A 27,755-nucleotide genomic window follows, 5' to 3' on the forward strand; every position below is an offset into this window, starting at 1 on the left:
AGTGTTCAATAGAACCAGCTTCACCTACAGTTTCTGAGGACAACAATTCTGATCCACCGAGCACCAGCCCACCTAGAGCAGCTGCTCAACAATGTAAACGGAAAGAGTTGGTGTTGTTTGCCCGTTTCGGCCGGTTGGGGGGCGGGTGTGTCTCTGCTCGCCTGTGCTGACGTGGCGTTACGATGGGGGTCCCTCTACCCCCTGTCGTCCGGACTCAGTCTGTGGGATTAGAGTTCCCCATCAGCTGGCTCCCCACACCAGGTGTGGGAGCCAGCTGCCTCACCTCCACACCAGGTGTGGGAGCCAGCTGCCTCACCTCCACACCAGGTGTGGGAGCCAGCTGCCCCACACCAGCTGAGGGAGCCAGCTACCACAACACACACCTCCACAATAAATCTATACTTTTCTCTGCAGCAGTCGTGGCGTCCTGGTCGCCCCACACGTCATGGCTCGGTGTGGCTTGTGGCTCTAAAAGCCTCTTAATTCACCGGCATGTTTACACTACACGAGGCCTGTGTTTATGAAGGGGTTCGAACCCTTTCTCTCTTTTAAAGTTGTTCTAATGGAACAACAGACGCATATATTATTTAAGTAAATAAACCTATGGGTACTTGATTGGCTCGAGTCCAAGTCAGCCATTGGAGGATGCTTGTTTGGCCTGGTTGTAGAGTTGTGTTAGCGTTCGATCCCGCAATACCCTCCCAGACTGTCTCACCTCCACCATTGGGAGGAATCATTACTAGTGGCAACGGAGCACTGGGCCTAAATATCTGCTAGATGTCGTTGTGAACACTCACATGGCCCAAGGAACACTCACATGGCCCAAGGAACACTCACACGGACCAAGGAACACACACACGGCCCAAGGAACACTCACATGGCCCAAGGAACACTCACATGGCCCAAGGAACACTCACATGGCCCAAGGAACACTCACATGGCCCAAGGAACACACACACACGGCCCAAGGAACACTCACACTGACCAAGGAACACACACACGGACCAAGGAACACACACACGGACCAAAGAACACACACACGGACCAAGGAACACACACATGGACCAAAGAACACACACACGGACCAAGGAACACACACACGGCCCAAGGAACACTCACATGGCCCAAGGAACACACACACGGACCAAGGAACATACACACGGACCAAGGAAAATACACACGGACCAAGGAACACACACACGGCCCAAGTAACACACACACGGCCCAAGGAACACACACGGCCCAAGGAACACTCACATGGACCAAGGAACACACACACGGCCCAAGGAACACTCACATGGACCAAGGAACACACACGGCCCAAGGAACACTCACACGGCCCAAGGAACACTCACATGGACCAAGGAACACACACACGGCCCAAGGAACACACACACGGCCCAAGGAACACTCACATGGACCAAGGAACACACACACGGCCCAAGGAACACACACACGGCCCAAGGAACACTCACATGGACCAAGGAACACACACACGGCCCAAGGAACACACACACGGCCCAAGGAACACTCACATGGACCAAGGAACACACACACGGCCCAAGGAACACTCACATGGACCAAGGAACACACACACGGCCCAAGGAACACACACACGGCCCAAGGAACAGACACACGGACCAAGGAACACACACACGGCCTAAGGAACACACACACGGCCCAAGGAACACACACACGGCCCAAGGAACACACACACGGACCAAGGAACACACACACGGACCAAGGAACACACACACGGCCCAAGGAACACACACACGTACTAAGGAACACACACACGGCCCAAGGAACACACACACGTACTAAGGAACACACACACGGCCCAAGGAACACACACGGCCCAAGGAACACACACACGGCCCAAGGAACACACACACGGACCAAGGAACACACACACGGCCTAAGGAACACACACACGGCCCAAGGAACACACACACGGCCCAAGGAACACACACACGGACCAAGGAACACACACACGGACCAAGGAACACACACACGGCCCAAGGAACACACACGGCCCAAGGAACACACACACGGCCCAAGGAGAACACACACGTACCAAGGAACACTCACATGGACCAAGGAACACACACGGCCCAAGGAACACACACACGGACCAAGGAACACACACACGGACCAAGGAACACACACACGGACCAAGGAACACACACACGGCCCAAGGAACACACACACGGCCCAAGGAACACTCACATGGACCAAGGAACACTCACATGGACCAAGGAACACACACACGGACCAAGGAACATACACACGGACCAAGGAACACACACACGGCCCAAGGAACACACACACGTACTAAGGAACACACACACGGACCAAGGAACACACACACGGACCAAGGAACACACACACGGCCCAAGGAACACACACGTACTAAGGAACACACACACGGACCAAGGAACACTCACATGGACCAAGGAACACACACGGCCCAAGGAACACACACACGGACCAAGGAACACTCACATGGACCAAGGAACACACACACGGCCCAAGGAACACTCACATGGACCAAGGAACACACACACGGCCCAAGGAACACACACACGTACTAAGGAACACACACACGGACCAAGGAACACACACACGGACCAAGGAACACACACACGGCCCAAGGAACACGCACGTACTAAGGAACACACACACGGCCCAAGGAACACTCACATGGACCAAGGAACACACACACGGCCCAAGGAACACTCACATGGACCAAGGAACACACACACGGCCCAAGGAACACACACACGTACTAAGGAACACACACACGGACCAAGGAACACACACACGGACCAAGGAACACACACACGGCCCAAGGAACACACACGTACTAAGGAACACACACACGGCCCAAGGAACACTCACATGGACCAAGGAACACACACACGGCCCAAGGAACACACACACGTACTAAGGAACACACACACGTACTAAGGAACACACACACGGACCAAGGAACACACACACGGACCAAGGAACACACACACGGCCCAAGGAACACACACGTACTAAGGAACACACACACGGCCCAAGGAACACTCACATGGACCAAGGAACACACACACGGCCCAAGGAACACTCACATGGACCAAGGAACACACACGGACCAAGGAACACACACACGGACCAAGGAACACACACGGACCAAGGAACACTCACACGGACCAAGGAACACACACACGGACCAAGGAACACACACACGGACCAAGGAACACACACACGGACCAAAGAACACACACACGGCCCAAGGAACACACACACGGACCAAAGAACACACACACGGCCCAAGGAACACACACACACGGACCAAGGAACACACACACACACGGACCAAAGAACACACACACGGCCCAAGGAACACACACTGACCAAGGAACACACACACGGACCAAGGAACACACACACGGACCAAAGAACACACACACGGCCAAAGGAACACACACACGGACCAAGGAACACACACACACACGGACCAAAGAACACACACACACACGGACCAAAGAACACACACACGGCCCAAGGAACACTCACACTGACCAAAGAACACACACACGGCCCAAGGAACACTCACACTGACCAAAGAACACACACACGGCCCAAGGAACACTCACACTGACCAAGGAACACTCACACTGACCAAGGAACACACACACGGCCCAAGGAACACACACACGGACCATGGAACACACACGGACATGGAACACACACACGGACCATGGAACACACACACGGACCAAAGAACACACACACGGACCAAACACCTGTTGTTTAGTGGTAGTTACACTAACACTAACCCACTAGCGAGACCAACCACTGAACACGTAGCTACGTACACTCAGCTTCCTACCTAGTTAGACCCAATTGAAGCAGTAGAACCAATTAAGAGGAAGAGAGAGTCATAGACCTCTGTCTCACCTCCGCCAAGTTTCCTGTCGAAGGAAGAACATTCTTTGGCAATGAATTCTCGCAGAGTGTATTAGTGGCACGTTACAATTTGTGTTGATATGCATTGTAAAGTGGTCGACTGGTTTGTTGTGGGGAAGACCTGAGGGGCTCTGGAGGCCAGGGGGTTATCTTGAGATGATTTCGGGGCTTTTTAGTGTCCCCGCTGCCCGGTCCTCGACCAGGCCTCCACCCCCAGGAAGCAGCCCGTGACAGCTGACTAACACCCAGGTACCTATTTTACTGCTAGGTAACAGGGGCATAGGGTGAAAGAAACTCTGCCCATTGTTTCTCGCCGGCGCCTGGGATCGAACCCAGGACCACAGGATCACAAGTCCAGCGTGCTGTCCACTCGGCCGACCGGCTCCCCGGGGGGGGGGGGGCAAGGGTTGTTTGTTGTTTCAGATTTAGCTACTCAGAACGAAGTGTCCATGTAGCACGGGCTATGGTGATCCCGTAAGGGTCGAGGGTCCGTGATTTGTTTATATGGGGAGGTGAGGTAAAGTGAGGTGAGGTGAGGTGAGGTAAAGTGAGGTGAGGTGAGGTAAAGTGAGGTGAGGTGAGGTGAGGTAAAGTGAGGTAAAGTGAGGTGAGGTGATTAATGTAAACCAGTTATATTTGTATGTACATGCAGGAGGTAATACAATGTTATACAGAAGCTATTTTTAATACTAGCGTATATATTTTATTTATAGTACTCAATAGTTTGTTATTAGTAACTAGCTGTACCCGGCCACGCGTTGCTGTGGCTGTTGCTGAGCCACAGCAATCTTTCCTTGTCTTCCAGACCTCTCCACCATTCCCCCTCCCCCTTCTCCGTCCCCTCGTCCTCCCAACCATTTCCCACTCCCCCGTCTCCTCGTCCTTCCCACCATTCCCCACTCCCTCGTCTGATGATCAAATGATCTGATGTTCCCATCAGAAAATTGGGAACATCAAATGATCTGGGGCCAGATTCACGAAGCAGTTACGCAAGCACTTACGAACCTGTACATCTTTTCTCCATCTTTGGCGGCTTTGTTTACAATCATTAAACAGTTAATGAGCTCCGAAGTACCAGGAGGCTGTTTATAACAATAACAACAGTTGATTGGCAAGTTTTTATGCTTGTAAACTGTTTAATAAATGTAACCAAAGCCGTCAAAGATTGAGGAAAGATGTACAGGTTTGTAAGTGCTTGCGTAACTGCTTCGTGAATCTGGCCCCAGATTTTCCCATCTCTGAAATATAAGAAAAACAATTCAAGAAACGAAATGAACACAATAAACAAATAATGAAATAAGGTGTACTCACGAAATGAACAGTATAGTAAGCAACACAGCTCAATTCCAACGCTGTCACACAAAACAAATAAATCAAAATGAAAATAAATCGAAAATCTATGAAAATTCAAATTATCAATTAAATCAGAAACATTGAAATGGAATCGTAACATAATTAGTGCAGCTTGTATTTGTCTTATGTGCAACAGATGGCGCTGTTTTTTAGAAACGCATGTTTTTACCTGTCACAGGGGTGGCATCTATATAGTAGCATATAAAAACACGCGCGTTTTCGAATGGAACGTTGTAGCAAAATTTCGAAGCAAACGGTAAAGAATTTTCAGAGATTACAACATCTGTTGCTTTTACGTCCAACAGATAACGGTGTTTAAAAAAAACGCATGTTTTTTCTTGTGACAGGTGAGGCATGTATATAGTAGGTATATAAAAACACGCGCCTATTCGAATGCAACATTGTATCAAAATTTAAAAAAAATCGGTAAAGTGGTTTCGAAGATTTCCCTCACATGAAAAACTTATGAAAAACAAAGCTTTTCAAAAAAGCATGTTTTTTTTTTACCGTCACAGACGTGACATCTATATAGAGTGTATATAAAAACTTGTTCTGATGCGAATGGAACGTTGTGTGAAAATTTCAAAGCAATCGGTGATGAACTTTCAGAGATTATCGATTTTGAAGAAACGAACATTTCCATTTTTATTGATATAGATATTGTACTTAGCGTACGTGCAAAGAAACAAATGAGCCGAAAAATATATTAGAAAGTTTGTTTTTTGCAAACAGAGTGGTAGACGGTTGGGACAAGTTAGGGGAGAAGGTGGTGGAGGCCAAGATCGTCAGTAGTTTCAAAGCGTTATATGACAGAGTGCTGGGAAGACGGGACACTACGAGCGTAGCTCTCATCCTGTAACTACACTTAGGTAATTACACACACACACACACACACACACACACACACACACACACACACACACACACACACACACACACACACACACACACACACACAGCGTGTACCTCCCTACAAAGACATGAGCCCAGAGTTCTGACATCAGAGAGGCTAAGGACCACATGTCTCATGTTAGAGCAATATTCTCTAAACATGGCCCTGATGGCCCTGGCCAGCGGTGACGTCGCCTGGGAGTGTGTCAACATGGCCCTGGCCAGCGGTGACGTCGCCTGGGAGTGTGTCAACATGGCCCTGGCCAGCGGTGACGTCGCCTGGGAGTGTGTCAACATGGCCCTGGCCAGCGGTGACGTCGCCTGGGAGTGTGTCAACATGGCCCTGGCCAGCTGTGACGTCGCCTGGGAGTGTGGCAACATGGCCCTGATGACCCTGGCCAGCTGTGACGTCGCCTGGGAGTGTGTCAACATGGCCCTGATGGCCCTGGCCAGTTGTGACGTCGCCTGGGAGTGTGTCAACATGGCCCTGATGGCCCTTGCCAGCGGTGACGTCGCCTGGGAGTGTGTCAACATGGCCCTGATGGCCCTGGCCAGCTGTGACGTCGCCTGGGAGTGTGTCAACATGGCCCTGATGGCCCTGGCCAGTTGTGACGTCGCCTGGGAGTGTGTCAACATGGCCCTGATGGCCCTTGCCAGCGGTGACGTCGCCTGGGAGTGTGTCAACATGGCCCTGATGGCCCTTGCCAGCTGTGACGTCGCCTGGGAGTGTGTCAACATGGCCCTGATGGCCCTTGCCAGCTGTGACGTCGCCTGGGAGTGTGTCAACATGGCCCTGATGGCCCTGGCCAGCTGTGACGTCGCCTGGGAGTGTGTCAACATGGCCCTGATGGCCTTGGCCAGCTGTGACGTCGCCTGGGAGTGTGTCAACATGGCCCTGATGGCCCTGGCCAGAGATCACAGACAATAATAACTTAGTGGCTCCGATGCTGCCTGGTTAATCTCTACTCTGGTTTAAAAGTGGGTGAAATATTGATGTGGTATGTTGGCTATGTTGGCTATGTTGCTATCATTGATGCTGCTGTTGCTATCATTGATCCTGTTGTTGCTATCGTTAATCCTGTTGTTGCTATCGTTGATGCTGCTGTTGCTATCATTGATCCTGTTGTTGCTATCGTTAATCCTGTTGTTGCTATCGTTGATGCTGCTGTTGCTATCGTTAATGCTGTTGTTGCTATCGTTAATCCTGTTGTTGCTATCGTTGATGCTGCTGTTGCTATCATTGATGCTGTTGTTGCTATCGTTAATCCTGTTGTTGCTATCGTTGATGCTGCTGTTGCTATCATTGATGCTGTTGTTGCTATCGTTAATCCTGTTGTTGCTATCGTTGATGCTGCTGTTGCTATCGTTAATGCTGTTGTTGCTATCGTTAATCCTGTTGTTGCTATCGTTGATGCTGCTGTTGCTATCATTGATGCTGTTGTTGCTATCGTTAATCCTGTTGTTGCTATCGTTGATGCTGCTGTTGCTATCGTTAATGCTGTTGTTGCTATCGTTAATGCTGTTGTTGCTATCGTTGATGCTGTTGTTGCTATCGTTAATGCTGTTGTTGCTATCGTTGATGCTGTTGTTGCTATCATTGATGCTGTTGTTGCTATCGTTGATGCTGTTGTTGCTATCGATGATGCTGTTGTTGCTATCGATGATGCTGTTGTTGCTATCGTTGATGCTGTTGTTGCTATCGTTAATGCTGTTGTTGCTATCAATAATGCTGTTGTTGCTATCGTTGATGCTGCTGTGGCTATCGTTGATGCTGTTGTTGCTATCGTTGATGCTGCTGTTGCTATCGTTAATGCTGTTGTTGCTATCGTTGATGCTGTTGTTGCTATCGATGATGCTGTTGTTGCTATCGTTGATGCTGTTGTTGCTATCGTTAATGCTGTTGTTGTTATCAATAATGCTGTTGTTGCTATCGTTGATGCTGCTGTGGCTATCGTTGATGCTGTTGTTGCTATCGATGATGCTGCTGTTGCTATCGTTGCTATCGTTAATGCTGTTGTTGCTATCGTTAATGCTGTTGTTGCTATCGTTGATGCTGTTGTTGCTATCGTTAATGCTGTTGTTGCTATCAATGATGCTGTTGTTGCTATCGTTGATGCTGCTGTGGCTATCGTTGATGCTGTTGTTGCTATCGTTGATGCTGCTGTTGCTATCGTTGCTATCGTTAATGCTGTTGTTGCTATCGTTAATGCTGTTGTTGCTATCGTTGATGCTGTTGTTGCTATCGTTGATGGTGTTGTTGCTATCGTTGATGGTGTTGTTGCTATCGTTAATGCTGTTGTTGCTATCGTTGATGCTGTTGTTGCTATCGTTGATGGTGTTGTTGCTATCGTTGATGCTGTTGTTGCTGTTGTTGCTATCGTTGATGCTGTTGTTGCTATCGTTGATACTGTTGTTGCTATCGTTGATGCTGTTGTTGCTATCGATGATGCTGTTGTTGCTATCGATGATGCTGTAGTTGCTATCGTTTTTTGCAGGATATCCTAATGCCAGTTGAGTAACTATAGCGTAAAGAACTTATATAGAGTCGAGGTTGTATATTATATATGTATCGTTGATGATGATCTTAGGAGACAACAACTTGATATCTGTGTGTTATCTTGCCTAAGATGTCTACGTTGATGTTTGCACAAGTTATATGGTTAAGGTTAGATTAATTAGATTAATAATCAATTAATATTAGTATTGATTAATAGATTAATATTCCTGGTTCTTGTACCCTTTCTTAAGTTAGTAGGAGTGTTGGGAACCCACTCAGTAAGAACAGGCAGAACAGGGTTAGAACAGGGTTAGAACAGGGTAAAAACAGGCAGAACAGGGTAAGAACAGGGTGAGAACAGGGTAAGAACAGGGTTAGAACAGGGTTAGAACAGGGTAAGAACAGGGTAAGAACAGGCAGAACAGGGTAAGAACAGGCAGAACAGGGTAAGAACAGGCAGAACAGGGTAAGAACAGGCAGAACAGGGTAAGAACAGGCAGAACAGGGTAAGAACAGGCAGAACAGGGAAACACTAACCTTAGGGAACAGCATAACACGTAAGATTAACAACAAAATTGACGTTTTAGTCTAAGGAGATAAATTCTGTTGTATTTCTTGACTGTCCATAATTCAACTCTAAATGAACAGAGTTTTCAGTTAAGTCTAATAAAAGAAAGTCTCTAATACGATTTCGAAAAAACTTGCCTGTTACAAATTCAAAATCGGCGGCCATCTTGGATGTAAAGATAAAAATTAATTGAAATTATCAAATCGATATCACAAATGAGTTCCTACCCCCCCCCCCGACAAAAAATTGTCCTATGCGATTTTTTTAGGTCAGTCTAATAACAAGATTATTTCCGAAATGGTCAATAGAAATTTTGAATTTGTGAATGTCATGGAGTCCCTCAACCCCCAAAAAAATTATCTGTTATAAAAGTCTATCTAGATCGTTTTTTGACGATTTTCAGACTTCCTCAGACTTTACAACCCGACCTATTTTGCCAGCGTCTGAAAATGTCCCTTTTAATAATCCCGTGTCTTTTTAATAATCCCGTGTCTTTTTAATAATCCCGTGTCTTTTTAATAATCCCGTGTCTTTTTAATAATCCCGTGTCTTTTTAATAATCCCGTGTCTTTTTAATAATCCCGTGTCTTTTTAATAATCCCGTGTCTTTTTAATAATCCCGTGTCTTTTTAATAATCCCGTGTCTTTTTAATAATCCCGTGTCTTTTTAATAATCCCGTGTCTTTTTAATAATCCCGTGTCTTTTTAAAAATCCCGTGTCTTTTTAATAATCCCGTGTCTTTTTAATAATCCCGTGTCTTTTTAATAATCCCGTGTCTTTTTAATAATCCCGTGTCTTTTTAATAATCCCGTGTCTTTTTAATAATCCCGTGTCTTTTTAATAATCCCGTGTCTTTTTAATAATCCCGTGTCTTTTTAATAATCCCGTGTCTTTTTAATAATCCCGTGTCTTTTTAATAATCCCGTGTCTTTTTAATAATCCCGTGTCTTTTTAATAATCCCGTGTCTTTTTAAAAATCCCGTGTAAGTAGATCTTTATATACATACTATATAGATGTCACGTCTGTGACGGGAAAAAAACATGTTTTTTTTTTTTTAAACTATGTTTTCCATGTGTTTTTTTTCACGTGAGGGAATTCTTCAAAATCTCTTTACCGATTGCTTAGAAATTTTGACACAACGTTCCATTCGAATACGTGCGTGTTTTTATATACCTACTATATAGATGCAACACCAGTAACAGGTAAAACCATGCTTTAAAAAAAATAGCGCCATCTGTTGTACGTAAGAGCAACACATGCTATAGTAAATATGTTACGATTCCATTTCAGTGTTTCCGATTGCATTGATAAATTAAATTTTTCATAGATTTCGTTTTTTTTTTTCATTTTGATATAATTATTTTGTGATATTGTCTTGGAATTGAGCTGTGTTGTTTACCATACCGTTCATTTGGCGAGTACAGTTTATTTTGTAATTTGTTCATTGTTTTTCATTTCGTTTTTTAACTGCTCTAATTTTTCTCTAATGAGAACCCAGATCATTTGATGTTCCCAATTTTCTGAAGGGAACATCAGATCACTTAGGAATGCATCGGATGAGGGAGTGAGGAATGGTAGGGAGGACGAGGGGACGGGGCAGTTGGGGATGGTGGGGAGGACGAGGGGACGGGGGAGTGGGGAATAGTGGGGAGGAATGGGGGACAGGGGAAGGTTGTTGAGCCACAGCAACGCGTGGCCGGGTACAGCTAGTATACATATAAATATATGCTTAAGTCCTTATATTGTCAAAACATGTCTTTCAGGCTCGGCCCGCACTCGCCCCTATAACTAAATATGATATAATCTATCACGGGCGGTTATCTAAGGGAAAGAGCGAGAGAGGTAATGGTATTAAGACCCCACCATGTAGCCAACACCGGGTTTTACACACAACAACCCACCTAATACCATTAACTTGCCCAAACAAAGTTATACAAAAACCTTTCCACAAATTTCCTCTCCAGCCAAGAGGAAAGAAAGGGTAGATATAGACACATATAACCACTTATCACCAGTAATTATTTACCCAGGGCAAAATAGATTTAAAATATAAATACCTGTGGCTACAATTAAGGTTCTTTATCACCTACATTAGTCACTATTCACAGCATAACACTGCATGCACATTACTTGAGGAGACTACTTAACCTGTGCCTTCAGTGACAATATACTTAACAGAATGAATAAACTATAGATGTACTGGGTGAGTGTCAGATACATATATACATGCTTAGGAACACATATGAGTATTACACACAGAAATCACAATAGAGTGATGCATCAAATGAACAAATCCACAAGGGCCGTGACGAGGATTCGAACCTGCGTCCGAGAGCATCCCAGACGCTGCCTTTATCGACTGAGCTACGACATGGTTAAAAGAATTAAAACCAGAAGTTCTACTGAACTTACTTCGATTCTGCAGTCTCTCCGAGACACAAACCAGGATTTTACTGCGAAAGGGTAGGGGCGAAGAGGTAGAACAGCTTATTGACATAACTCAAGTGTATGGGGGAATTGTGTAAAAGCCTGGTTTGTGTCTCGGAGAGGCTGCAGGATCCAAGTAAGTTCAGTAGAAATTCTGGTTTCAGTTCTTTTAACCATGTCGTAGCTTAGTCGATAAAGGCAGCGTCTGGGATGCTCTCGGACGTAGGTTCGAATCCTCTTCACGACCCTTGAAGATTTGAACAATATACTAGGTGAGTGTACAGCCCTACGTCTTGACGCTCCGACCGCCTCCACAACACTGAAGTTCAAACTGGCGGTGAGGCGGCTGAAGCCCCCAGTCCGCAGCTTGTTGCCACGTCTACATAACCGACAGTTACAAACAGGTTTTTCTAGAACATTACCTTTAAAATTTCCATAGTTAGTAACGAAGTTAACACCAATAAGCATACGAATAATTCCACTATCACCACATTCTCCTAGAGTGAGTATTTTAAGCACTTCCCACACGGATCTAGCACGAGGGTAAGCTGGCAACACCGCTCTCCTCCACCTCGCTGAGATAACCCTTATATTTTCCTTCCTCCAATAACTGTTAACTAAGCCGTCTTATCCCTTAACACACTCATTATCCTCTACTGTCTCTCGCAATTAACCTCGGCAAACTAATAAACCATTTTAGACCTTGTTGACACAATTAACAATCCTGTTACACTCTCCTGCGCAGCTTTACCGCATCTCGCTCAGTCTGCGCACATTCAGCATGACTATGTTGTGACCGGTCACAACATAGCCCTCAGCACATCCGGCCGTCTACACAACCACATACTTGCCGGATATTCACACACATATATATATATATATATATATATATATATATATATATATATATATATATATATATATATATATATATATATATATATATATATATATATATCATTGGTTTTGTCGGGGGGACAGGAAGCCTGCGTGTATTCTTTAGGCTAATATCGAGGTCCCTCCCATGTTGACCCCCCACACGAGTCGCCAAGCTCCCGGGTACCTATTTACTGCTAGGTGAAGAGAGGCATTAGGGGGAAAGTAAACGTGGCCAAACGTTACTCTCCTGACCAGGAATCGAACCAACAGAACAATTATTTCTTCATAAATAGCAAATATATTTGAAATTGGGAAGAAGTTAAAATACCCAAAATCGATCTTGGATCTTGCGTTTGGTCAAGCAAAAAGGACTTTCTACAAACAGACTACTAAGTCGAAACCAGAACTGAAAAATTCGTTGGTATTACCATATTCTGAGGGTCTAGTAAATCTTGCCCCAGCCCTGAAGAACCTTAATATTAATCTAGTGTTCAAAAATGATAATACAGTTAAGTCCATGTTAATTAAGAACTCGCCCTCGTCTGTAGCAGGTTGTGTGTATTCCATCCCTTGTAATGAGTGTGCATGTGTTTACATCGGCCAGACTGGTAAATCTCTTTCCTCGCGTTTAAAACAGCATTCATATGCTATTCGTACAGCCCAGCAATCCAGTGCATTGTATTTACATTCCAGTTTATGTAATCATTCTATCGACTTCACAGGGGCAAAATGTATTGTTAAAAGTAAGGATTTTGTTGAACGAAACGTGATCGAGTCTGCTCTGATCAAACATTGTAACAACAGCCTTAATGTGAGCCCCGGTATGTACAAGTTGGATCCCTATTTAAGCCTCAATATAGCACGTCAAAACAATATAGCAATCATTTAAACACGTATGGCACTTGGAGATATTAAAAGGAGCTGCCTTGTATGGGCCAATAGGCCTTCTGCAGTTACCTTCTTTCTTATAATTCCTTTCCTCCACTTATTTTTGGTGGTCAGGTGATCTGCCCAGGCGGATATAAAGGTCTGATCAGCAAACTTATCTTCATTCTACTTTGCTCTGATGAAGGCGAATTAGCCGAAAACGCGTTAAGCATTTTCTATTTTTCATATGTGGTTATTCTGCATACTTGGATCAGTGTTTTTGTGATCATTGTTGCATATATATATATATATATATATATATATATATATATATATATATATATATATATATATATATATATATATATATATATATATATATATATATATATATATATATATATATATATATATATATATATCTATCTATCTATATATATATATATAGATGGATATATATATATATATATATATATATATATATATATACATATATATACATGTCTCACTGAATATGACAGCATATTCCGTATTTACTATTTTCTGATTTAGGCTTCTATCCCTCTTACTAATGTCTTGCATCAGGGTTCAACTAGAAGAGTTCACCAAAAGTTATGTTGTTTTCAAGGTGAAGAAAAAAAAGAGTTGAATAACTAAAGAATGTATTACTCTAATAAAAAAAATCACACGATGTTTCGAACCTCCATGGTTTATTCTCAAGTGATGTTACAGTGATTGATTGATGAAGATTAAGCCACCCAAGAGGTGGTACGGGCATGAATAGCCCGTAAGTGGTACAATTTTTTTTGTCCAGCTGCTGAACACCTTTGTTGACCAGGAGAGTGACTGTGTTGATGGCTTCAGGGTGGCCACTGCAAGATTCAGGAACTCTTAAAGCTCTTCTAAGGTCATTGGTTGCTTCACATTCCAGAAGATAGTGAAGTAATGGCTTTTCTGTGACAGTTTGGCAGAAGATGCACTCTCTCTGTCGGGGTTCACCAATCTCCCAGTTGCATCTGTAACCTAGCCGTAGTCTATATAACCTAACTGCTGTTTCCCTGTGGATTCCTTTTGGGATATTTAACCTTTCTAATTTGGTTGCCTGAAGATACCATGTTGCAGATGGCGAACCTTCAGCTATTCTCTGGTGCAGGTCGGCTTTGTTGAGATGTGAGAGTTTTTTGGTGATGATGTGTTTTATGTTCTCTAGGCTGAGTTGAATTGTTTTATGTATCACTGGATGACGAGTTGCCAATTTAGCAATTTCATCAGCTTTTTCAGTTAATGGGATTCCAATATGGGATGGGATCCAGTTTAAAGTTATGTTGAGGCCTTTGCCTTTAGCGACTGCTCCAAGATACAAAATGGTGGTAATTATTTCCACATTATCTTTCCACTGTTTTTGTCCTAGTATTTGAAGTGCAGCTTTTGAGTCTGTGTGTATGATTGCATTTTGAGTGTTTTGTGCAATCACATATGCGAATGCCTGTTGTATGGCAAACAGCTCAGTTTGGGTTGATGATACTAGTCCTCCCAGTCTCCAATATGCCTGAACGCTGGTCGTGCAAAGAGCAGCGCCAGCACTCTCATTTTCTGTGTCCACCGATCCGTCTGTGAAGATGTGGGTGGCTCCTGCTACTGCTATGCTATACATTTGCTCTTCTATTATGAGCCTTAGGATTGTCGGATCATAGGCAGCCGTTTTCATTGGGAGACTTTCTATTACTATTTAGAAAGTAGGCTCTTCCCACGGCGCGGAAGGAGTGTAATTTGGGTGTGGATGATCACCCTCTCTATCAAGAATCATGTTTTTTAAATGTAGTCTGTTTACGACTTTTCCTGCTCTTGCAACCCAAGAGTTTCCATTGTTTTGGCCTAATCCAACCACCAAGGCCTGCCGTACTGGGATTGGATCAGAAGAAATAATTATCTTACTGACAATTGTAGCTGTCCTTTGTGATATTCTTTCTTGTAGAGAGGGCAAACCCGTCTCCAGTCTAAGAGTTTCAAGCCTGGTCCACATGGGGGCTTCCAGTGCGGCTCTCATAGCATTGTTTTGGGCGACTTCAAGCTTTTTCCACTGTTGGTGTGATAGATTTGTGAGTGCAGGTGCGGCATAATCGATCACTGATCTGACTGCCTGTACATAGTATGTGCGAAGGACTTGCAGATTGGCTCCTCCAGAAAGGGAGGTTAGTGACCTGAGGATTGCCGTCCGGGCCGCAGTTCGGACGGCAATCCTCAGGTGTTACAGTACAGAACATTATATTTTATATTAATAGCGGGTCAGGTGAATACAAATGGATCGAACAATGGGATCAGGTGTAAACAAAGGGTGTACATAGGGTAGACATGAAAGAGAAAAGAAGCTAAGGATCAGAAGGTTAAATAGGGTACATACAAAGATTAATCAAGCATAGTGGACGCTGTTTGTCAAGTGGTGTCTTCTATGTCGGCATCTTGACGGTCCGGTCTTGTTCTTACTCTCATGGTGGGTAGAGTGAAGAGTTCCGTAACTTGGGTATTTATGGAAGGTTGTTCTATGGTAGCTCAAGAAACTGGCCAAGCCAATCCGATTACTTAAGTAGTTACGACTCAGGATATTGTGTGTGGTTTAGCATTACCTACCAGCACAGGCCGGGATGGGACCCAAGCGCTTAACCTAACCTGCCATCAAGGCATAGTTAAGTAAGTAGAGAGAGAGAGAGAGAGAGAGAGAGAGAGAGAGAGAGAGAGAGAGAGAGAGAGAGAGAGAGAGAGAGAGAGAGAGAGAGAGAGAGAGAGAGAGAGAGAGAGAGAGAGACAGAGAGAGAGAGAGAGAGAGAGAGAGAGAGAGAGAGAGAGAGAGAGAGAGAGAGAGAGAGAGAGAGAGAGAGAGAGAGAGAGAGAGAGAGAGAGAGAGAGAGAGAGAGAGAGAGAGACAGAGAGAGAGAGAGACAGAGAGAGAGACAGAGAGAGAGACAGAGAGAGAGACAGAGAGAGAGACAGAGAGAGAGACAGAGAGAGAGACAGAGAGAGAGACAGAGAGAGAGAGAGAGAGAGAGAGAGAGAGGAAGGAGACGAAAGGAGACGAAAGGAGTGACCAAACAGAGAGAGAGTAATAAGATAGATCATTGTTGATGCTGTCAACAATAACACGTTCCTGTAGGGAGGGGGGATGGGGCCAGGGGTGGGGGGGGGATAGAGGGGGGTAGAAGCCCCCCAACACCCCCCTCTACCTCAACTACCCATCGCCCCCCTCTAAGACCGTGATATAAAGGTCTTCACAGAATGATGATATCATTTAATTTCCTGTTTTGATACGGACTTTTGTTTTCATATGGACGCCAAGGTCACTGTTTGGTGGGGCTCCGCCTCCTGGGACCCGCCTTAAGCTCTAGCATCTGCCCCATGGATCTAATATTTTTTATAATATATCCTATGATTTTTTTTTCACAGTTCTGAAGTGGACTTAGGTATGGGGTTAATGAGGTACTTAAAGAAACACAGGGTACAGGACACAGGGTACAGGACACAGGGTACAGGACACAGGACACAGGACACAGGGTACAGGACACAGGGTACAGGACACAGGACACAGGGTACAGGACACAGGACACAGGGTACAGGACACAGGGTACAGGACACAGGACACAGGGTACAGGACACAGGGTACAGGACACAGGACACAGGACACAGGGTACAGGACACAGGGTACAGGACACAGGACACAGGGTACAGGACACAGGGTACAGGACACAGGGTACAGGACACAGGGTACAGGACACAGGACACAGGGTACAGGACACAGGGTACAGGACACAGGGTACAGGACACAGGGTACAGGACACAGGACACAGGGTACAGGACACAGGACACAGGGTACAGGACACAGGGTACAGGACACAGGGTACAGGATACAGGGTACAGGACACAGGGTACAGGACACAGGGTACAGGACACAGGGTACAGGACACAGGGTACAGGATACAGGGTACAGGACACAGGACACAGGGTACAGGACACAGGACACAGGGTACAGGACACAGGCTACAGGACACAGGGTACAGGATACAGGGTACAGGACACAGGGTACAGGACACAGAGTACAGGACACAGGGTACAGGACACAATCTGACCTACTCATAGAAGGAAAGCAACATGTAAAAGATCTGGGAGTAATGATGTCTGACGACCTGACATTTAGTGAACATAACCGAGCAAATATAGCGGCGGCGGCGGCCAGGACAATGATAGGATGGATTATGAGAACGTTCACATCCAGAGACCCCACAGCAATGTTAATACTATTTACATCACTGGTGTTGTCCCGTCTTGAGTACTGCTCGGTACTCACTTCCCCCTTCAGAGCAGAAGAGATCTCTGAGTTAGAGGGAATACAGAGAACATATACGGCACGCATAGACACGATAAAACATCTAAACTATTGGGACCGTCTCAAAGCTCTCAAAATGTACTCTCTGGAAAGGAGACGAGAAAGGTGTCAAATAATATACACATGGAAGATACTGGAGGGCCAGGCCCCAAATTTGCACAGTAGAATAACAACATACTGGAGTGAAAGGTACGGAAGGAAATGCAGAATAGAACCAGTGAAGAGTAGAGGTGCCATAGGCACAATCAGAGAACACTGTCTGAACATCAGAGGTCCAGTGAGGAGTAGAGGTGCCATAGGCACAATCAGAGAACACTGTCTGAACATCAGAGGTCCAGTGAGGAGTAGAGGTGCTATAGACACAATCAGAGAACACTGTCTGAACATCAGAGGTCCAGTGAGGAGTAGAGGTGCCATAGACACAATCAGAGAACACTGTCTGAACATCAGAGGTCCAGTGAGGAGTAGAGGTGCCATAGACACAATCAGAGAACACTGTCTGAACATCAGAGGACCAGTGAGGAGTAGAGGTGCCATAGGCACAATCAGAGAACACTGTCTGAACATCAGAGGTCCAGTGAGGAGTAGAGGTGCCATAGACACAATCAGAGAACACTGTCTGAACATCAGAGGTCCACAGCTGTTCAACACTCTCCCAGTAAGCATTAGAAATACACTGTACCTAGTACACTGTACCTAGTACACTGTACCTAGTACACTGTACCTAGTACACTGTACCTACTACACTGTACCGAGTAGGATCTGACAGGTGAACGTCATGAGTTACTCAAGAACTGACAAATCTGTAAACTGTCGGCTCGTAACTCTCCCTATAAACTACCATCAATCTGCTCTGAACTATCTGTCCCCTCCTAACGATCACTAATGACCGTACGACCCCAGGGGGCACCTGCCACAGTGTTGCGTCACGAAGCCTTCTTCCCAGTTAAGTGTTTTCTCTCTTGTAGGAAGTTCTAGTTTTATTATTTAATTCAAGTATCGCAAATATACGAAGTGTTGATGTTACCTTAGCAAGAGAAGCAGCAAAAGTAGCAGCATCAGAAGGAACAACAACAACAGCACACTTAAAAAAGTAGTATAGGTTGCAACAACAGCAACAAAAGCAGAAGTTGCAGCAGCTAAGAATTTTTCTTTAAGCAAAAGCTTTGCTTGTTGCAGTAAATTATCTCTCATGAAACAGCAAATTGCAAATTGGTGTTGCTTTACCTCCGTGTGATTGTAGTATACGCGATGAACTGTTTTTTTGGAAGTTGTTGGTGAGAGAGTGTCCGAGACTGGTGGGGAGGGCGGGAAGAGCTTGACACAAAGTACATCTGCAGGGTCAAGATAAGGCCTCCCACGCTGACCACACGCCCGGGCGGGCGCCGCGATCACCAATGGTGGCAGCGGGGGGATGGATGGATAGAACTCCCAGTGGTGGTGGTGGGGTAGGGTGGACGGGACTCCCAGTGGTGTTGGTGGGGTAGGGTGGACGGGACTCCCAGTGGTGGCAGCGGGGGGATGGATGGATACAACTCCCAGTGGTGGTGGTGGGGTAGGGTGGACGGGGCTCCCAGTGATGGTGGTATGGTAGGGTCGACAGGGCTCCCAGTGGTGGTGGTGGGGTAGGGTGGACGGGGCTCCCAATGGTGGCAGCGGGGGGATGGATGGATAGAACTCCAGTGGTGGGGTAGGGTGGACGGGACTCCCAGTGGTGGTGGGGTAGGGTGGACGGGACTCCCAGTGGTGTTGGTGGGGTAGGGTCGACAGGGCTCCCAGTGGTGGCAGCGGGGGGATGGATGGATAGAACTCCCAGTGGTGGTGGTGTGGTAGGGTGGACGGGGCTCCCAGTGGTGGTGGTATGGTAGGGTCGACAGGGCTCCCAGTGGTGGTGGTGGGGTAGGGTGGACGGGGCTCCCAATGGTGGCAGCGGGGGGATGGATGGATAGAACTCCAGTGGTGGGGTAGGGTGGACGGGACTCCCAGTGGTGGTGGGGTAGGGTAGACGGGACTCCCAATGGTGACAGCAGTGAGGATAGTTGGGTAGAACTTAAATGTTTGGGAAAGGAAGGGTAGCCCATAATGGTGGTGGTAGATGAACTGGTTGGCAGTGTGAAGGGTGTGATGGGAAAGTAGAATATCTTTATGTATTCCTGTACTCCAAAGTACAGTATGTAGTAAAGGTAGAAGGCTGTAGAAGGCTATCAGTGATGTAACAAGGCAATTCTCTCTGTGTTCCTCTTCGCGCCTTCTTTAGATAATTATTTACTTCTCTTTATGTTAACATGTAGTTAATTACTTCATTGAGGATAATTAACTCCTCATCAACCCTGTAACAGACAGGTAATTAGAGATATTTAAGTGAAAGAGGACAGGTTAATTTGACTTTCAAAAGCCTCTTAAACATAACTAATCAAGACATTTTCCCACAAGCTCTAATCTCATTAACACAATGGAGAACGTGTGTTTTAATTAGAGAATTGGGTACTTTCCTAATTGTCCTCGTTTCGGCCATTCACCTCTTGCTACATTAGTTCTTTTTATAAATGAAATCTCACTTTAATTGTTGTTGTTGTTTAAGACTCGCTACTTGGAACAAAAAGTTCCAAGTAGCACGGGCTATGGTGAGCCCGTGTCTCACTTTAACTAGGCCCAGTTCTCCATGACATGGAGCCCAAGTTAAACTGTCCCATACCTCTCAAGATTTACTCTGAAATTATAATGAAGCCAGACCTGGTCTACCTGTTAGGTCTGGTCTACCAGTTAGGTCTGGTCTACCAGTTAGGTCTGGTCTACCAGTTAGGTCTGGTCTACCAGTTAGGTCTGGTCGACCAGTTAGGTCTGGTCTACCTGTTAGGTCTGGTCTACCAGTTAGGTCTGGTCTACCAGTTAGGTCTGGTCTACCTGTTAGGTCTGGTCGACCAGTTAGGTCTGGTCTACCTGTTAGGTCTGGTCTACCTGTTAGGTCTGGTCTACCAGTTAGGTCTGGTCTACCTGTTAGGTCTGGTCTACCAGTTAGGTCTGGTCTACCTGTTAGGTCTGGTCTACCAGTTAGGTCTGGTCTACCAGTAAGACCTGGTCTACCAGTAAGACCTGGTCTACCAGTAAGACCTGGTCTACCAGTAAGACCTGGTCTACAGTAAGACCTGGTCTACCAGTAAGACCTGGTCTAGCAGTTAGGTCTGGTCTACCTGTTAGGTCTGGTCTACCAGTTAGGTCTGGTCTACCAGTAAGACCTGGTCTACCAGTAAGACCTGGTCTACCAGTAAGACCTGGTCTACCAGTAAGACCTGGTCTACCAGTAAGACCTGGTCTAGCAGTTAGGTCTGGTCTAGCAGTTAGGTCTGGTCTACCTGTTAGGTCTGGTCTACCTGTTAGGTCTGGTCTAGCAGTTAGGTCTGGTCTACCTGTTAGGTCTGGTCTACCTGTTAGGTCTGGTCTACCAGTTAGGTCTGGTCTACCAGTTAGGTCTGGTCGACCAGTTAGGTCTGGTCTAGCAGTTAGGTCTGGTCGACCAGTTAGGTCTGGTCGACCAGTTAGGTCTGGTCGACCAGTTAGGTCTGGTCTACCTGTTAGGTCTGGTCTACCTGTTAGGTCTGGTCTACCAGTTAGGTCTGGTCTACCTGTTAGGTCTGGTCTACCAGTTAGGTCTGGTCTACCTGTTAGGTCTGGTCTACCAGTTAGGTCTGGTCTAGCAGTTAGGTCTGGTCTAGCAGTTAGGTCTGGTCTACCAGTTAGGTCTGGTCTACCAGTTAGGTCTGGTCTACCAGTTAGGTCTGGTCTAGCAGTTAGGTCTGGTCTAGCAGTTAGGTCTGGTCTAGCAGTTAGGTCTGGTCTAGCAGTTAGGTCTGGTCTACCAGTTAGGTCTGGTCGACCAGTTAGGTCTGGTCGACCAGTTAGATCTGGTCTACCAGTTAGGTCTGGTCGACCAGTTAGGTCTGGTCGACCAATTAGGTCTGGTCGACCAGTTAGATCTGGTCTACCTGTTAGGTCTGGTCGACCAGTTAGGTCTGGTCTACCAGTTAGGTCTGGTCTAGCAGTTAGGTCTGGTCGACCAGTTAGGTCTGGTATACCTGTTAGGTCTGGTCTACCTGTTAGGTCTGGTCTACCTGTTAGGTCTGGTCGACCAGTTAGGTCTGGTCTACCAGTTAGGTCTGGTCTACCAGTTAGGTCTGGTCGACCAGTTAGGTCTGGTCTAGCAGTTAGGTCTGGTCGACCAGTTAGGTCTGGTCGACCAGTTAGGTCTGGTCTACCTGTTAGGTCTGGTCTACCTGTTAGGTCTGGTCTACCTGTTAGGTCTGGTCTACCAGTTAGGTCTGGTCTACCTGTTAGGTCTGGTCTATCCTCTCTCTCTCTCTCTCTCTCTCTCTCTCTCTCTCTCTCTCTCTCTCTCTCTCTCTCTCTCTCTCTCTCATTCTCTCTCTTCCTGGCTCTTTATTCCCTTGCTTCTCCTCTATTTACTGAATTATGGTATTTTAATTCATTTTAGCATTTTCTCCTCTGCATTTCTGTCAATAAGATCTTCTCTACCTAGTCTAGTATTACTAGTCTTTACTAGTAATACTAGAATAACAGTTTACCGTATGCTAATTAGGGTTTTACTCTCAGTGGTCAATGTTATGTTAATAAGGAGACAGATATGGGTTTACAATAGGACAACTGTAGGGTTTTAACAAAATTTACACGTTAATTTAGCCTTTAAATGTATATTTACCACCACTTGTAAACATCTCTTAAACTAACATCTCGTAATCTTATAATTTTATTTTTTATTTTATTATTATTATTTTTTAATTATTATTTTCTACCACAGACGTGGCCAGACATTTACAATGCTAACCAGCATATATACATTTTCTTCTGTCCACCATGGACAGAGTGAAAGAGCTGTTGAACATATAGTTCAGCGATTTATTGAACAATCAGCCACAGAAGGTGATTGTAGTGCTTTTAACATGCTAAATTTTAAGGGTTCCAGTTGTCGTTAATTAGTCTTCTTCCTTAAATCAAATCTCTTATAAACATTGTTATAAACTCTTATATACAGAGTTCTTACTTACACGAAATCTAACCGATTTCCCTTCGCAAGATTTCCTCTTGAGTTAAAATTAGGCCTCTCGGAAACTAACAGTCGAGTCCTGTAATTGACTGTTTGATGCCCAATGGGTCCTTGGGATCAGCTGTTCATGGTTGATGGTGGAGTGACTGTAGGGAAATGAGATAGTTCTCTGTGTCTCACCTCCCAGGGGCCAGATTCACGAAGTAGTTACACAAGCACTTAGGAGCCTGTACATCTTTTCTCTATCTTTGGCGGCTTTGTTTACAATTATTAAACAGTTAATGAGCTCCGAAGCACCAGGAGGCTGTTTATAACAATAACAACAGTTGATTGGCAAGTTTTCATGCTTGTAAACTGTTTAATAAATGTAACCAAAGCCGTCAAAGATTGAGGAAAGATGTACACGTTCTTAAGTGCTTGCGTAACTGCTTCGTGAATCTGGCCCAGGATCTTTGCCCTCACCAACATGTTTTTCACATGTGATGCTTAAGGTCTGTAGTGTACTTAAATATATGGAAGGAAACACCTTTAATAATCTCTTATTACAGTTCATTCCAATTGCTAACTCTTCCTACTATATTTGACTTTAAATAGGCTGTCCTTACCCACCATATCTATTTCCATTAGTATCGTGTATGTAGGGAACATGGCATGAACGGCAATACAGGCGTGTAGCGGCGAGGGAGGAGTCATTACATATTATGTGTAAAGATAGTTACATGTACCACACAATTGTTTCATGTAGATTCCATCTCATATTGGTCCCTGAATTGCATAGGATTAACATGACTCAGCCAAAGAATTTGTCTTACAAAGATATGACATTAACCTTCAACAGCCTGTAAACAACCTGTTAATGTGCCAGAAACTTCACGAAAACTTGCAAGATTTGGTCTATTGGTCTATCACTACGGCAACCTGCAACAAGGAGCCGTAGGCCTCTGCTTGATCCTGCAATATCAACAGACCCCTAGATGTTGTCAAGACTCGGCTTGCCCTCCTTACCTTGAGGTTACCTTGAAGTTACTTTGAGGTTACTTTGAGGTTACCTTGAGGTTACTTTGAGGTTACTTTGAGGTTACCTTGAAGTTACCTTGAGGTTACTTTGAGGTTACCTTGAGGTTACCTTGAGGTTACCTTGAGGTTACCTTGAGGTTACTTTGAGGTTACCTTGAGGTTACCTTGAAGTTACCTCGAGATTTCTTTGCGGTTACATTAATATTACCTTGAGGTTACATTAATATTAACTTGAGGTTACCTTGAGAGGTATCTTGATGTTACCTTGCGAATCAACATCACCGTGACCCGGAGATATTCATTGATGGTCTGATCAACCAAGCTGTTGTATGCCGCTTCACTTATACCAGAGGACGAATCACAGTTCAGTTGAACAGATCCCCTTGTGTATACAGGAGCTGGTTCACCTCAAGCCCGTCTTCACATTCTCGCGAGGGTGTTGCACAGCCGTGATGTTGTCGACCTGCCGTTCGACGTTCCCTCCCCGACCGGCTCTCTTACCTAACCTAACCTTCACCATGATCCTACAAATCTATAAGATAGAATGCCTGTCTGTTTGTCTATTCACAGTTGGAGGCCTCACGCAAATTGTCAGAGGTAATGGTCTGGGGTATGGGATGAACATAGGCTGCTCGGGTGTCACCACAATTCAATAGCTAACAGCGTGTTAGGGCCACATACAGACCCCCACGACGATTTTTGGCACTGCCCGCGCCAGCTGCACAGCTAAATATTTTCAAAACAAACTTTTCGAAAATTATTTTGTTCCTATAGTAATAGGTACTAATATTCACCAATCTCAGGAAAATTAACAGAAGTTTCTTGGTGTCAATAATTTGCCCGTACTAGCATAAACCAGGTGATTCCTCCGGCGTCAAATGCTTCGCAAGCCCCGCGGGATTTACCAGAGTTAAGGAGTAATTATTATTCTTTAGTATATCTCACTACTGAGTCCCTCTCACTGGCCTCTTCTCTTACAAATTACGTCTGAATTTGCAACCCGTTCTCGCATTCGCTTATAGTCGATATTTTGCTTATGAATAAGTGCATATGTGATATACTAATTTATTGTGAATATTTGAGTTTACCTGAAAAGCTGAATAGAAAACCACAACCTAACCTAACCTTCTTAGTATGTTAAGATAAGCATTTTAATGCTTCTTATTTACAATTAGTACTTAACCTATACCCACATTGATATTACAATTTTATAAAAATAATAAAACAAAACTAAAATATTTTAATAAATTGCAAAGTAACTCAGGATATAGTCAAATTTTGTATAAAATCTCTATTGTTTAATAAAACTGAAAAGAAATTCTTAATATTTAAAACTTGTGTATAGCGAGCGAAACAGGCGGAAAAGTTAGCGCCTTGGAAAAAAATATAATTTGGAATATACCACATATATACTTATTCATAAGCGAAATATTGACTATAGGCAATTAGTCATATATGTGCTGTCAAGTTCAAGTTCAAGTATGTTTATTGAGACAAGAAAGAAATACATCACAAAGGGATAGAGTAGCTTAGGCTATTTCTACCCCCCACCCTGTATGTGCTGTCTTGTGCCAGAGCGGCCTGCATGCGGCCGTTTGCTCGTATGGCCGAAAATGGACGTAATTTGAAAAATGCAAAAAATTGAAAATAAATTTTAGATTTGTTTTCTCAAACAATAAGTTAAGGGTCCTGTGGTAGGTTAGGAGGGCAGGCAGTTCTAATAGTTTCAAAACGTCCTGAAGACGTTAATGAGAGTGAGAGTGAGAGTGAGAGTGAGAGGGGGTGAGAGAGGAGGGGGAGAGGAGTGAGAGTGGGAGTGGAGGCGGGGAGGCCGGAGGCGGGAGATAGCGGGTATCAGAGACGTGATAACGTGCTGGCTGCGGATGTGTGGATGTGGGGCGCTATCTTCACTACCACCACCACTACCACTACTACCATCACCACCACCACCACCACCACCACCACCACCACCACCACCACTACTACCATCACCACCACCACCACCACAAACACCACCACCACCACCACCACTACTACCATCACCACCACCACCACTACCACAAACACCACCACCACCACCACCAGTAGGACAACCATACCTTCCCTTGAGTTTACCTTGACTTGGTTTCGGAGCTCAACGTCCCCGCGGCCCGGTCGTCGACCAGGCCTCCTGGTTGCTGGACTGGTCAACCAGGCTGTTGGACGCGGCTGCTCGCAGCCTGACGTATGAGTCACAGTCTGGTTGATCAGGTATCCTTTGGAGGTGTTTATCCAGTTCTCTCATGAACACTGTGAGGGGTCGGCCAGTTATGCCCCTTATGTGTAGTGGAAGCGTGTTGAACAGTCTCGGGCCTCTGATGTTGATAGTTCTCTCTTGAACACTGTGAGGGGATCGTCCAGTTATGTCCCTTATGTGTAGTGGAAGCGTGTTGAACAGTCTCGGGCCTCTGATGTTGATAGTTCTCTCTTGAACACTATGAGGGGTCGGCCAGTTATGTCCCTTATGTGTAGTGGAAGCGTGTTGAACAGTCTCGGGCCTCTGATGTTGATAGTTCTCTCTTGAACACTGTGAGGGGTCGGCCAGTTATGTCCCTTATGTGTAGTGGAAGCGTGTTGAACAGTCTCGGGCCTCTGATGTTGATAGTTCTCTCTTGAACACTGTGAGGGGTCGGCCAGTTATGTCCCTTATGTGTAGTGGAAGCGTGTTGAACAGTCTCGGGCCTCTGATGTTGATAGTTCTCTCTTGAACACTGTGAGGAGTCGGCCAGTTATGTCCCTTATGTGTAGTGGAAGCGTGTTGAACAGTCTCGGGCCTCTGATGTTGATAGTTCTCTCTTGAACACTGTGAGGGGTCGGCCAGTTATGTCCCTTATGTGTAGTGGAAGCGTGTTGAACAGTCTCGGGCCTCTGATGTTGATAGTTCTCTCTTGAACACTGTGAGGGGTCGGCCAGTTATGTCCCTTATGTGTAGTGGAAGCGTGTTGAACAGTCTCGGGCCTCTGATGTTGATAGTTCTCTCTTGAACACTGTGAGGGGTCGGCCAGTTATGTCCCTTATGTGTAGTGGAAGTGTGTTGAACAGTCTTGGGCCTCTGATATTGATAGTTCTCTCTCAGAGTACCTGTTGCACCTCTGCTCTTCAACGGGGGTATTCTGCACATCCTGCCATGCCTTCTGGTCTCGTGTGGTGTTATTTCTGTGTGCAGGTTTGGGACAAATCTTTCTAATAATTTCCAAATGTAAAGTATGTCTCCCGCCTGCGCTTTAAGAAATGCAGGTTTAAACCCTTCATGCGGCCTTAATACTTTAAATATTTTAAGTGGATTCAAGCAGTAAAGGATCTCTACACGCTCTCCAGGTCAGCAATTTCTCCAGCTTTGAAAGGTGCTGTCATTGTGCAGCAGTACTCCACTCTAGAGAGCACTAGCCTCTTGAAGAGTATCATCATCGGTATAGCATCTCTAGTGTGAAAAGTTCTTGTTATCCAACCTGTCATTTTTCTTGCAGTTGTGACGGCTACTTTATTGTGTTCTTTAAAGGTAAGGTCTTCCGACATGAGTACACCCAGATTGGTGGGGGGGGCCTCGTAGCCTGGTGGATAGCGCGCAGGACTCGTAATTCTGTGGCGCGGGTTCGATTCCCGCACGAGGCAGAAACAAATGGGCAAAAGTTTCTTTCACCCTGAATGCCCCTGTTACCTAGCAGTAAAATAGGTACCTGGGTGTTAGTCAGCTGTCACGGGCTGCTTCCTGGGGGTGGAGGCCTGGTCGAGGACCGGGCCGCGGGGACACTAAAGCCCCGAAATCATCTCAAGATAACCTCAAGATCCTTTACATTGCATTTTAGTTCAGAAGTGCGGAT

At 45.4% G+C, this 27,755-nt stretch overlaps 1 protein-coding gene across 1 annotated transcript; it reads right to left on the reverse strand.

Moving 5' to 3' along the window:
* Positions 1 to 7,166: 7,166 nt before the first annotated feature.
* On the reverse strand, positions 7,167 to 9,434 carry LOC138352017 (probable serine/threonine-protein kinase clkA). Its single transcript, XM_069304189.1, has 3 exons — positions 9,407 to 9,434; positions 7,839 to 8,723; positions 7,167 to 7,171 (listed from the first exon to the last, which is right to left on the reverse strand). The coding sequence occupies exons 1-3, from the start codon at positions 9,432 to 9,434 to the stop codon at positions 7,167 to 7,169; spliced, it is 918 nt and encodes a 305-aa protein (XP_069160290.1).
* Between the last annotated feature and the right edge of the window lie 18,321 nt (positions 9,435 to 27,755).

The sequence above is a fragment of the Procambarus clarkii genome, chromosome 52 (assembly GCF_040958095.1).
Source record: "Procambarus clarkii isolate CNS0578487 chromosome 52, FALCON_Pclarkii_2.0, whole genome shotgun sequence".
Classification (NCBI taxonomy): Eukaryota; Metazoa; Arthropoda; class Malacostraca; order Decapoda; family Cambaridae; genus Procambarus; species Procambarus clarkii.

Bases quoted from the DNA above. Each gene is read 5' to 3' on its own strand.
- LOC138352017 (XM_069304189.1), bottom strand. From the start codon at position 9,434: ATGGCCGCCGATTTTGAATTTGTAACAG. The intron at 8,724-9,406 runs GCAAGTTTTTTC...TTTACGCTATAG, and splicing joins CGATTTTGAATTTGTAACAG to TTACTCAACTGGCATTAGGA.